General features: G+C 55.5%; 1 protein-coding gene across 3 annotated transcripts; it reads right to left on the bottom strand.

Moving 5' to 3' along the window:
- Window positions 1–342: 342 nt before the first annotated feature.
- LOC136788978 (coiled-coil domain-containing protein 81-like) lies at window positions 343–11,178 on the bottom strand. 3 transcript variants are annotated; one of them, XM_066988185.1, is made up of 19 exons: window positions 10,037–11,178; window positions 9,590–9,651; window positions 9,291–9,444; window positions 8,645–8,901; window positions 8,264–8,349; window positions 7,734–7,819; window positions 7,390–7,495; window positions 7,010–7,115; window positions 6,034–6,212; window positions 5,357–5,474; window positions 5,065–5,202; window positions 4,371–4,549; window positions 3,695–3,812; window positions 3,403–3,540; window positions 2,705–2,868; window positions 2,012–2,132; window positions 1,721–1,858; window positions 1,017–1,195; window positions 343–666 (listed from the first exon to the last, which is right to left on the bottom strand). In XM_066988185.1, the coding sequence occupies exons 1-19, from the start codon at window positions 10,107–10,109 to the stop codon at window positions 558–560; spliced, it is 2,511 nt and encodes an 836-aa protein (XP_066844286.1). In that variant the 5' UTR covers window positions 10,110–11,178; the 3' UTR covers window positions 343–557. The 3 variants fall into 3 exon arrangements, with proteins under 3 accessions (XP_066844286.1, XP_066844285.1, XP_066844287.1); XM_066988184.1 differs by having other exon boundaries at window positions 5,065–5,205; window positions 10,037–11,177; XM_066988186.1 differs by lacking the exon at window positions 1,721–1,858 and having other exon boundaries at window positions 5,065–5,205; window positions 10,037–11,176.
- Between the last annotated feature and the right edge of the window lie 1,493 nt (window positions 11,179–12,671).

The raw sequence follows: 12,671 nt of genomic DNA, 5'->3' as shown, positions 1-12,671 counted from the left end.
AAGTGATGACAGGGAGTGTAGAGAAAGCACCAAAGGAATCCCCCAAGAGAATCCAAGAATCTCCCCAAAGCAGGAGAATGGGTCTGTGGGCCCACTAATTGCAAAATGGATGTCAAGGAAGGTGTACCACAGACAGAAACCTGCTTGTCATTCCCGGCCATTGCTGCAAAGCAGCAAGTCCCTGGCGGCAGATGGTCCTCGTCAGCACTGGGAGAAGCCCTCTGCCACAGGGCCCAAGGTCCCCCTGCACGAGCTGCCCTCCACCGGGAGAGGTGGGAGGGACCATGGGAGCAATACTGGGAGTTGCAGGGCTTTTCCTCTCCTCTTTTGTGTAAAAAAAGGCCATGCAGGGAACAGCGCGGTCAGTCCAGCTGGCAGCAGGCACCAGCACTCTTTATTTGGCAGTTCATCCTTTGGAAGGCGCCCTTCACACCCCTTGCTAACAGCTCTCACACTGCAAAGGGGGCAGCGCCATGAGCAGAGGTGGGAGCTTCTGCTGGAGTGTCCCTGGTACTGGTGCTGACGCCTGCCTCAGCTTTCGATGTTGGAGTTGATGGCTACGGCCTCTGCAGCTGGAAGCTGCAGGGCCGCTTGTGGTTTCCTGGCGTGGACGGCACGCCCTGGGCCTTCTCACGGTGGTCCAAGAGCCTTATCTTCTCCCCTTTCCTGCAGGATCCAAAAGAAAGGCCATCAGCTTGGCTGGGGAAGAAAGGACAGTAATGTCCCAAGGCCTCACTCAGGCTTCTAGCTGTGGGATGTGTTGCTACGTCCCATGCAGACGCCCACCATCAGACATGGCCCCCTTGGCCCTTTGCACCCACAGCCTTCCCCTCGGGACCTGTGTCATGCCTTGGTTGTGGGGTGCAGAGAGGCCCCCGGGCATGGCATCGCACCCAGCTCCTTCCCGTCTTACAAGGAAGCGGAGGACTCCGAGCGCTGGGAACCCCAGCACACTGCTCCAGGGCTCATGGCCTCCAGGGCTCTTCACAGGCTCAGCGGGGCTGGCACACACTTACTCTGTCTGTGCTCTCCTGGGGAGCTGCGGCACTTCCTGCCCCCTCTCTGCTGCCTTCCGGCTCGTAGGGCTTTGGCCTTTCACATTCTGATTCAGCCTCTCCTTCAGCTTCTCGTCGTACTCCTTTCTTAAGAGGAAGGACGGACGTCGGTCACACTCCAGCGAGTGGATGAAGTTCTTCTGCAAAACGAGAGGAGAGTCTCCTAAAGAACTGCTGCAAGGAGCTGAGGCTGTCCCTCCCAGTGCACGCCTGTACTGAGCAGCAGGGGGCAATCCTCTCCAATGGGGTCTGCTACCAACAGCCAGCTCTTTCAAGGCTGCAGCCCTTGCTCCCTGAGCCCAGGGCAGGGCCCGCCTTTTCTGCCTGGGGGGGTGCTTCTGCCGAGTTAGGTGCCTCGTACAAGCTCACTTTAGTCTTCAGGGCCCAGGTACTGAGGGCACTGATCCCTCGCAGGGAGGTACAGTCCCTTGGCAGACCCGTGCCCATGCCCAGCTCGCTGCTGGCTTGGCCCTTTGCTCCTTGCAACAGCTCCTCCCGCACAGCAACGCGCAGGGGAGCGGACAAATAGCAGGCCCCTGCCTGGCCAGGTGGTGACCACAGCGCTGCTGTGCCGGAGACCTGCGCTGCTCCCCTCCCTCCCAAGGAGTGGGGAAATGCCTGCTTGGGGCTTTTTTTTTCCTGGGGGCTCTGAATGCATGCCATACCTGTCTTCGCTCAAAGATCAGCTTCCGCATGCTGGAATCGTATTTAACCAATGATTCAGCTTTAATTCTTTTGAGCCTGTGGGCCATTAGTATTTGTTCCCGTCTTTCCTCTCTCAGAGCACGCATATAGTACGCTCCCTGCAGGTAAGGGAAACACAACCGTGTGTAGCGTTTGTCTCTGGGGCTGGGCACAGGCAGGAGCACAGGGACGGTGGGCAGCAACAGCTGCCATTTCTGCCCTGCCCTGGAGTCCCCAGGGGGAAACGGGGCTGGCAAATGTCTATGGCGTACCGTGGTTGCAGTTTTCTGAGCAGAAAAACCCAGGCGCTCAGGGGGCTTAGGCTGTAGACGAGCTAGAGGTGTTGGCTTCTTCAATTCCTTCTCAGACCTCTTGTGAATTGGTGGCTCGAATCTAAAAAGACACAGCAGGCTTAGCTTAGGGGAGTACTCTTGGAGGCCGTTTCTAAGAGCTGGGCTCGCAGCTCACACCTTAGCTCCAGCAGCACAAGGTGCTTGTGCAGGAGGAAGACCACGTCTCCACCAGGACAACAGCTGTCCCTTTGATGTTTCCAGTGCTTTTTGGCATGAGCACATGCACTACGGCTGAGGGGAACATCTCACTGGCACAAAACCATCTCACTTCCCCCACTTGTGTGGGGAAGAAGGGACAGAAGTGTCCCAAGGCCTCACTCAGGCCCCTAGCTGTGGGATGTGTTGCAATGTCCCACACAGACGCCCACCATCAGACACGGCCCCCTTGGCCCTTTGCACCCACAGCCTTCCCCTCGAGACCTGTGTCATGCCTTGGCCTTGGGGTGCAGAGAGGCCCCTGGGGGTGGCATCGCACCCAGCTCCTTTCCATGTCACGAGGAAGGGGAGGACTCCGAGCCCAGGGAACCCCAGAACACTCTCACGGTCTCAGGGCCTCCAGGGCTGTTCCCAGGCTCAGCGGGGCTGGTGCACACTCACTCTCTCTGTGCTCACCTGGGGAGCTGTGGCTCTTCCTTCCACCCATCTGATGCTTTCTGATTTGCAGGGCTTTGGCCTTTGTCATTCTCTTTCATCCTCTCCTTCAGCTTCTTGTCGTACTCCTTTCTCAACAGGCAGGAAGGACGTCGGCCACATTCCAGCTGGTGGTAGACGGGGTTCTGCAAAACCAGAAGAGAGTCTCCTAAAGAACTGCTGCACAGAGCTGAGGCTACCCTTTCCAGGGCACTCCTGCAGTAAATGGCGCTGAGCAGCAGCGGGCTACCCTCTCCAATGGGGTCTCTTTCCAACAGCCAGCGCTTTCAAGGCTGCAGCCCTTGCTCCCTGAGCCCAGGGCAGGGCCTGCCTTTTCTGCATGTGAGTGCGCTTCTGCTGAGTTAGGTGCCTCACACAGGCTCACTTTAGTCTTGAGAGCGCAGGTACTGTGGGCACTGATCCCTCGCAGGGATGTATGGTCCCTCGGCAGACCCGTGCCCATGCCCAGCTCGCTGCTGGCTTTGCCCTTTGCTTCTTGCAACAGCTACTTCCGCACGGCAACGCGCAGGGGAGCGGGCAGACAGCAGGCACCTGCCTGGCCAGGTGGTGACCAGAACACTGCTGTGCCAGAGACCTGCACTGCTCACCTCCCTCCCAAGGAGTGGGGAAATGCCTGCTGGGGGCATTTCTTTCATGGGGGCTCTGAATGCATGACATACCTTTTCTCGCTCCCTGCTCCTACTCCGTAGGATTGCATCGTATTCCCCCCAGATTTCATCTTCAACCTGTTTGCGCTCGTGGGCCATCAGTATTCTGTGCCGTCTTTCTTCCATCTGAGCACGCACAGAGCGCGCCCTCTGCAGGCAAGGGAAACACAACCGAGTGCAGCGTTAGTCTCCTGGGGCTGGGCACAGGCAGGAGCACAGGGACGGTGGGCAGCATCAGCTGCTGCTTCTGCCCTGCTCTGGAGTCTCCAAGGGCAAACGGGGCTGGCAAATGGCTATAGCGTACCGTTGTTGGAGGGTCCTGAGGTTTATCCGGGCGCTCAGGGGGTGTAGGCTGTGGATGAGCTGGAGGTGTTGGCTTCTTCAGCTCCTTCTCAGACCTCTTGTGAATTGGTGGCTCGAATCTAAAAAGACACAGCAGGCTGAGCTTCTGGGAGTACTCTTGGAGGCCGTTTCTAAGAGCTGGGCTCGCAGCTCACACCTTAGCTCCAGCAGCACAAGGTGCTTGTGCAGGAGGAAGACCACGTCTCCACCAGGACAACAGCTGTCCCTTTGATGTTTCCAGTGCCTTTTGGCATAAGCACATGCACTGCATCCAAGGGAAACATCTCATTGGCACAAAACCATCTCACTTCCCTCACTTGTGTGGGGAAGAAGGGACAGAAGTGTCCCAAGGCCTCACTCAGGCCCCTTAGCTGTGGGATCTGTTGCTTGTCCCACACAGACGGACATCATCAGACATGGCCCCCTTGGCCCTTTGCACCCACAGCCTTCCCCTGGGACCTGTGTCATGCCTCGGCCTGGGGGTGCAGAGAGGCCCCTGGGGGTGGCATCACACCCAGCTCCATCCGGTGTCACGAGGAAGGGGAGGACTCCGAGCGCTGAGATCCCCAGAACACTGCTCCAGGGCTCATGGCCTCCAGGGGGATTCCCAGGCCGCAGTTGTACCTGTGCACACTTACTCTCTCTGTGCTCTCCTCAGGGGCTGTGGGTCTTCCTGCCATCCTTCTGGTGCCTTCTGGCTCACAGGGCTTAGGCCTTCCTCATTCTCTTTCATCCTCTCCTTTACCTTCTCGTCGTACTCCATTCTGACACGGAAGGAAGGATGTTGGTCACACTCCAGCGGGTGGCGGAAGTTTTTCTGCAAAACCAGAAGAGAGTTTCCTAAAGAACTGCTGCAAGGAGCTGAGGCTGCCCCTCCCAGTGCACTCCTGCAGCAAATGGCGCTGAGCAGCAGCCAGCTACCTTCTCCAGTGGGGTCTCCTATGAACAGCCAGCGCTTTCAAGGCTGCAGCCCTTGCTCCCGGAGCCCAGGGCAGGGACTGCCTTTTCTGCATGGATGTGTGCTTCTGCTGAGTTAGGTGCCTCGCACAGGCTCACTTTAGTCTTCAGAGCGCAGGTACTGCGGGCTCTGATCCCTTGCAGAAAGGTACTGTCTCCCAGCAGACCCGTGCCCATGCCCAGCTCACTGCTGGCTTGGCCCTTTGCTCCTTTCAGCGTGCAGGGGAGCAGGCAGACAGCAGGCCCCTTGAGTGGCCAGGTGGTGACTGTAACGCTGCCATGCCGGAGACCTGCACTGCTCCCCTCCCTCCCAAGGAGTGGGGAAATGCCTGCTGGGGGCATTTTTTTCCTGGGGGCTCTGAATGCATGCCATACCTGCCTGTGCTCCATCATCAGCCTCTGCAACGTTGAATCATATTGGTTCCACGTTGCAGCCTCAAGCTTTTTGAGCTTATGGTCTATCAGTATACGGTGCCGTCTTTCTTCTATTTTAGTACGTACAGAGCGTACTCCCTGCTGACAAGGGAAACACAACCATATGCAGGGTTAGTCTCCTGGGGCTGGGCACAGGCAGGAGCACAGAGACGGTGGGCAGCAACAGCTGCTGCTTCTGCCCTGCTCTGGAGTCTCCAAGGGCAAACGGGGCTGGCAAATAACTATGGCGTACCGGTCTTGAAGAGTCCTGAGCAAAAGCCCTGTGCTCAGGGGGCTTAGGCTGTGGATGAGCTGGAGGTTTTGGCTTCTTCAGCTCCTCGTCAGACCTCTCATGAAGTGGTGGCAATAATCTAGAAAGACACAGCAGGCTTAGCTTCTGGGAGTACACTTGGAGACCGTTTCTAAGAGCTGGGCTCGCAGCTCACACCTTAGCTCCAGCAGCACAAGGTGCTTGTGCAGGAGGAAGACCACGTCTCCACCAGGACAACAGCTGTCCCTTTGATGTTTCCAGTGCTTTTTGGCATGAGCACATGCACTACGGCTGAGGGGAACATCTCACTGGCACAAAACCATCTCACTTCCCCCACTTGTGTGGGGAAGAAGGGACAGAAGTGTCCCAAGGCCTCACTCAGGCCCCTAGCTGTGGGATGTGTTGCAACGTCCCACAGAGATGCCCACCATCAGACGCGACCCCCTTGGCCCTTTGCACCCACAGCCTTCCCCTCTGGACCTGTGTCAAGTCCCGGCCTGGGGGTGCGGAGAGGCCCCTGGGGGTGGCATCGCACCCTGCTCCTTTCCATGTCACGAGGAAGGGGAGGACGACAAGCCCTGGGAACCCCAGAACATGGCTCAGGGTCTCAGGTCCTCCAGGGCTCTTCCCAGGCCTCGGTTGGACCTGTGCACACTTACTCTGTCTGTGCTGTCCTCGGGGGCTGTGGCTCTTCGTGCCATCCCTGTGGTGCCTTCTGGCTCGTATGTCTTTGGCCTTTATCATTCTGCTTCATCCTCTCTTTGAACATCTGATCGTACTCCTTTCTCACGATGTGGGAAGGACGTCGCAAGCACTTGAGCAATTGGCAGAAGGGTCTCTGCAAAACCAGAAGAGAGTCTCCTAAAGAACTGCTGCAAGGAGCTGAGGCTGCCCCTCCCAGTGCACTCCTGCAGCAAATGGCGCTGAGCAGCAGTGGGCTACCCTCTCCAATGGGGTCTGCTACCAACAGCCAGTGCTTTCAAGGCTACAGCCCTTGCTCCCTGAGCCCAGGGCACGGCCTGCCGTTTCTGCCTGGGGGTGTGCTTCTGCTGAGTTAGGTGCCTCGCACAGGCTCACTTTAGTCTTCAGAGCGCAGGTACTGCGGGCTCTGATCCCTTGCAGAGAGGTACAGTCTCCCGGCAGACCCGTGCCCATGCCCAGCTCGCTGCTGGCTTGGCCCTTTGCTCCTTTCAGCGTGCAGGGGAGCGGGCAGACAGCAGGCCCCTTGAGTGGCCAGGTGGTGACTGTAACGCTGCCATGCCGGAGACCTGCACTGCTCCCCTCCCTCCCAAGGAGGAGGGCAAATGCCTGCTGGGGGCATTTTTTCCTGGGGACTCTGAAAACACGCCATGCTCCATGCTCCTACTCCATATGCATACATAGTATTGGTCCCACATTTCAGCTTCAATCTTTTTGAGCCTGTGGCCCATCAGTATGCGTTCCTGTCTTTCTTCTATCTGAGTGCACACAGAGCACACTCCCTGCAGGCAAGGGAAACACAACCGCGTACAGCATTAGTCTCCTGGGGCTGGGTACATGCAGGAGCACAGGGATGGTGGGCAGCATCAGCTGCTGCTTCTGCCTTGCTCTGGAGACCCCAAAGTGGAACGGGGCTGGCAAATACCTATGGCGTACCATTGTCGGAGGGTCCAGAGGAAAAGCCGTGGATGGCCGTGGATGAGCTGGAGGTTTTGGCTTCTTCAGCTCTTCCCCAGACCTCTCATGAATTGGTGGCAGGAATCTAAAAAGACACAGCAGGCTTAGCTTATGGGAGTACTTTTGGAGGCAGTTTCTAAGAGCTGGGCTCGCAGCTCACACCTTAGCTCCAGCAGCAGAAAGTGCTTATGCAGGAGGAAGACCATGTCTCCACCAGGACAACAGCTGTCCCTTTGATGTTTCCAGTGCTTTTTGGCATGAGCACATGCACTGCAGCCTATGGAAACTTCTTACTGGCACAAAAGGCTCTTGCCTTTATGTCCCCCAACTCCACCACAACACTTCTCCAGCAGGCTCACCTGGCTTGGTCACCCTGCTTGTTTTTATCCTCCTTGGTTTTCTTCTCTGCCGTCTTGGCTAGAGAAACCCTCCTCTGAGCCAGCACCACCGGGTCCAGCACACTCACTGCAAGAGAACACCACGATGTCACCTCTGTGTCTGTGCAGGGCAGCGGCAGCAGCAGAGCTGCTCAGCCGTGCCCACCCACACTCATTGCCGACCCTAGGAGCCACCATTCCTGGGGCATTTTGTCCCACACAGCTGCCTTCTCTCCCATGCCCCACACATCAACATTGGCTCTCCTGCCCTGCGAGGACGAGAGGAGAACATGCAACCCCCTGCCAGAAGCCCACTGGGACATTACCTCTTCGGCCACCCTTGCCCCAAGGCTGCGGATCTCTTTTGGGCTTGATGGAAATCGGATTGCAGTGCGGGTCCTGAAGTATAAGCCTGGAAACAGATAGACACCACTTGTCAAAAGAGGCACTGTGTTCCCTTGGTGTCCCACACTAAGAAGCTGCTGGCAGGGTTCTTTGGGAGCTACTGCTGAACCTTTGGAGGACACAATGGCCTGTGCAAGCTGAGGGGCCCCACAGCCTCCAGAAGCTTCTTCCCGCGCTTCCCTCTCCTTCCCGCCAGACCCAACACAAGTCCTCCTCGCTGTCCCCTCACACCCTCCCACCACTCTCAGGGACCCTCAACTGCAGACTGGCCGCTTCATCTGCACTGCCCAGAAGGACTGAGCAGGGGGTCAGCCTGGAAGCCCTCCCAGCAACGAGCTGGTCCTGCCTCACTTTGGCAGGAGAGAAGCACCATGAAGGGGCTGCACCCAAAGCACGAGCTGGGCACCAGCTCCCCTGGCCAGCCAGATGTTGCAGAAGAGATGGCACTCACGTTGGTAGTGTGATGAAACTATTTCCACTGATACGAGTATATTTATTTTTGCCGTCAGATGCAATCATATCCGTCATCTTGGAGTCCTGAAATGGGACAGACACACGTCAGCAGAAGCCGAGGATATGGGCTCCTTGCTCCCAAAGGTAGCAAACGTTCCCACTGCTCAGGGACATGGCTGCCTCTCCAAAATCCTCGCCCCACTTTCTCCTTTGGTGTCATTAGCCCCTCACACAAACAGGCCCAGGTGCTACCGAGAGTTTGTATAGCTCCTCGAGCCTGTCTCACCCGATGGCGAGGCAGGCAAGGAGAAAGCAGTTTGAGAGAGCTTTGACAGCATTGCCAGAGCTGCCAGCAGCCCCGGAGACACGAACCACTCACCGTGAGAAGAGCTTCATACATGTTGTCTGTGTCATCCACCTCCAGCAGGAACTCAGTGTAGAAGTTCATGGTGACCACTTTTCTTCGCACAGTAAGAATGCCGATACCCTTGAAGAAGAATTCCACATCCTTTTTGTCCAGGAGGGCACCAGCGAAGAGAAGCAGGGTCTCATGGATGCACTGCTCTACTATTTCTGGTCGGAAGTGGATGTCTGAGGCAATCTGCTCAAAGTCCAGCGGAGCAAATGGTGTCTCAACTAGAAAACAACCATGAAGCAACAACGTCAGTCCCCACGCATTTCAGCAAACTCACACACTAAGTGTGGGCAGCGCCCAGCCCTCGTGCAATGCTGTGCCACGGGGAAGGCCCTTGCCAGCTTTGGCCACATCTCCAGAGCAGAGCAGATGGGGAACAGAAGGCCAAGGGAAGCTTTGCCACCTGCTACGAGCATCCAGCTAGAGGGTGGGACGAGCCGCAAAGAGGGGGCTGACTCCCAGGGGAGGGGCAGGTTCTGGGATGCTGTATGTGCACCCACACTCGGCCTGTCCATGTTGCAAGACACTTTGCTCTGCCATGGCACAGGGACGACTGCATGGAGCAAAAGGCAAGGGCTGCACAGGGAAAGCAAAGCAAAAAGCTTCTTACTAGAAATTTCGTTCTCGGCACACTTGAGCTTGTAAAATGTCATCATAAACCTGCAGGGCTTGAACACGGGTTTCTGAACAACCATAGCCTTGCCATCGGCACTAGTGGTGTCTGCTGGCACAACGGCAAAGGTTCCGATTCCAATATTCACCACCTGAAAACGCAAGCAAGAAGAGGGATCAATGGCAGTGCTGGGCAGAGCTGCAAGGGTGCTGCGTGACTTGCGGGCCCTGAAGATGGTGCTGCGTGGCCCAGGTCCAAAGGGGCAAGATGGGCCAGGGGCAGGATGTAAGGCTCACCTGCTTCCGCAACAGCTGCCTTCTGATGTATTTGGATGTACTATCCCACACTTGGCAGATTTCTGGAAAGCAAAAGACAGATCCCAAGATGCGGTGAGTTGGCAATGCCCATGAAGTCTGAACCCCCATAGCCACAGAGGTGACAGTGGTGTGTGATCAAGCTCTGCCTTGCCCTCAGCCAGCACTCGCACTGCTGGGGCAAGCTGCTGCACAGCTCCTGGACCTTGCCCAGCTTGCAAGCCCGCACTGTGCCCAGGACAGGCCTGGGGAGGAAGGGGAGGCATCAGATGCACCTTGGGAAGCACATTTGATGCACTCAGGGCTCTCCTTGCATACGCCAGGACCCTTCAGAAGACCTTCCCCCGGCAGTGGCAGCCCCAAGCTTTCCACAGCTCATGTCCATCTTTGCGACAACAGTGCTCCCACAAGGGCCCCCCAGGGCCTTACCTTTGCTGGTGAGCTCCTTAATTAATGAAAGTTCCTCAGGCTTCAAGGGGCTGAAGAGCAGGTAGTGCTTCATCTTTGCCCCTGCCTTACAGCAGCTGGGAAAGAGGTGCTCTTCCTGCTACAAAACTCCCTTGGCTCCTCCTCCTTCTCCTCCTCAACACTTCCCAACCAGCGTTCTCTCCCACAGGCTCCCCTCGCCTTCTGCTGCTGGCAGAGCAGCTCCTGTGGAGCAGAGCAGCGCTGGCGAGAGCAACTCCAACACCTCCCAGGCCTTGCTGGGAAGTGTGGCCGGGCACGGCGGGGACGGGGTTTTATAGCTGAGCCCCATGATGTCACCCACCGTGTCACAAAGGGGCCGACACCTCATAGGCCACGCACATCTCGCCTCAGCATGGGCGGGGGACCAGAGTGAGGCCCCTGAGGCGGCGGTGCTGACGCCTCTGCCTCCGTCTCTCACCTCAGCCGCCCTCCGCTTGGCAGAGAGAAACTTTGGGAAGCAGGCAAGGGAAGTGCAGCAAGGCCGAAGGAGCTTCGTGCACTCAGAACACGGCTGCAGAGCGCAAGGTAACTCTGTCAGAGGCCACAAGGAGAAGCCACCACTTTGCTTCGCGAGACAACACCGAGCCCCTCGTATACCCCAGTCGCACTGTGATGAACTTCATTCAGCACACGACGATCTACAAAGGAAGACCTCAACAGCACGTGGCACGGGAGCTGCTGCAAGGCCTTCCAACGGGAAGCACCTGGAACATGCATCCTCCCCCACACGCTCACAGTCCTAGAAGGCTTCACTAGGCAGGGCTCTCAACTTCCCAGCGCTCTGCTCAGCAAGCCCTACATCCCTCTACCCCATGAGCACAGCTGCAGAAGCAGTGAGTATGCTAAAGCCAGCCTCCTCAAGAAAGTCTTGTAGGCAGAAGGAAAGAGGAGACGGGTACCCCAGCAAAGAGCAAAGGTTCCATCAGCTCAATCCCCAACACAGGACCAGCAAGGACAATCGGAAGGGCTGGAGCTCCCTCCAAAAAAAGTAACAATGAGCCGTCATTGAAAAGAGCATGGTGCAGTGGATGGCAGGTACCAGCAGACGAGGCATGGTCACTAGCTCTGAGTGTGGCTTTTTTTTTTTTTTTGTCTTTTTTTTCCCTTCCTTCTTACTATTTTTTTTAAATTTTATTTATTTATTTATTTATTTTTTCCTGAGAGAAACACTTGCCTGTCTCTGCCTGTGTGCAGGTTTCTTACTTGGGAGACAGCGACCAAAGGTGGCAAGATTTGTTCATCTTCTTAATCTGCTGATCCTATCAGCAAGGGTTAGAGGGAAAATGGTGTGGGAGGAGAGTCGGGACCTCACTATGACTGTTCCGAGGGAAGATGTAGGGTATATAATAAATAACACACCTGTGCTGTTTTACTTTCTCTTCCCGTTGAAGTCTTATCTTTGTCTCAAGGGATGAACAACCTTTTCCTTCTTTTTTCTTACCGTATGCTGTGTTTATTCTAGTTTGCCTTGTCCTTCACAACAGCGGTCCCATCTTCTCTGAATTTCCCCCGACGTTGCACTTGTGTTTAGACTGTTAGTTGTAAGGAGGACACATTTGGGACTGCACTTCCTTCTGTGAGGCTGGGTTAAGCTCTGAATTACACACTTGCTGAATATTAATAGCAGTGTGGTAGCAGCAGAGCATTTGTGCAGCTCAGTACTCAAATCTCCTTCTGCAGGGTTGCACTTCAGCCATTAGTCCCCCTGTCTATATCCAATGCCCTCTTCTTGTCTTCCAAGCCAGTCCTTTCACCACATAATTTTAAGAGGTTTATCAAGCGTGACTTCCTCCTGGTGAATCCGAGGAATCTGGGGGTGCACAGGGAGCTGGGAGGGGACACAGCCAGGACAGCTGACCCCAACTGGCCAAAGGGATGTCCCATAGCATGTGGTGCCATGTGGGACAATAACACTGGGGGGGGTTGGCGGGAGAGGCCACTGTTGCTGAGCAACAAGGTGGGCATCAGTTGGCTTGTGGTGACCAGTTGCATTGTGCATCACCTGCTTTGTTTATTCTTGTTATAGCTTTTTTTTTTCTTTTCCTTTCTTTATTCCTTTTTAAACTGTCCTGATCTCAACCCTTTTTCATCACATTTTCTCCTCACTTTCCTTTGAGTAGGGGGAGGGCGAGAGACCGGTGTGGTAAAGTTTAGCTAGCCATCACTGTGAAAGCACCTCACGGCTAACGGTGTTTTCTTTAGCTAATCAGAATTTTCCCTGCTACTGCTTGTTTTTGCTGCCTCCCATCTCTTTGCTAAACATTTCTAGAAAGACTCTGTCTCCATCTTGTTCATGACTATCGACAAGGAGCTGAATATACCTATAAGATTCCCCCTTCCATTTCTCTTTTTCTAAACTAAACAAACCCAGATTTTTCATTCTGTCATATGTGACACCCCTGTAACCATCCTCGGAGACCTTAATTTTGCTCATCCCAAATTCTCAATATCTGGGTGATTCCAAACCTGGAGCAGGCATAGTCCTAAAACTGTTGAATAGGGGGGAATCAATTTTTCCTACTGCCTATGTACAATTTCCATAGATGGAAATTCCACTCCATAAATGGATTTCCACTCACCACCCTCAGAGTAAAGA

This window comes from Anser cygnoides, chromosome Z (genome assembly GCF_040182565.1).
Source record: "Anser cygnoides isolate HZ-2024a breed goose chromosome Z, Taihu_goose_T2T_genome, whole genome shotgun sequence".
In the NCBI taxonomy this organism is placed as follows: domain Eukaryota; kingdom Metazoa; phylum Chordata; class Aves; order Anseriformes; family Anatidae; genus Anser; species Anser cygnoides.
Note: the sequence above shows the minus strand (reverse complement) of the source record. Positions and strands in the feature narration are given on the sequence as shown.

Excerpts from the sequence above, each read along its gene's own strand:
- LOC136788978 (XM_066988184.1), bottom strand. The coding sequence starts at position 10,109 with ATGAAGCACTACCTGCTCTTCAGCCCCTTGAAGCCTGAGGAACTTTCA. Across the intron at positions 7,496-7,733 it reads GGGCAAGGGTGGCCGAAGAG|TGAGTGTGCTGGACCCGGTG; the intron begins GTAATGTCCCAG and ends GTTCTCTTGCAG. Across the intron at positions 4,550-5,064 it reads TGATGATGGAGCACAGGCAG|AAAAACTTCCGCCACCCGCT; the intron begins GTATGGCATGCA and ends CTGGTTTTGCAG.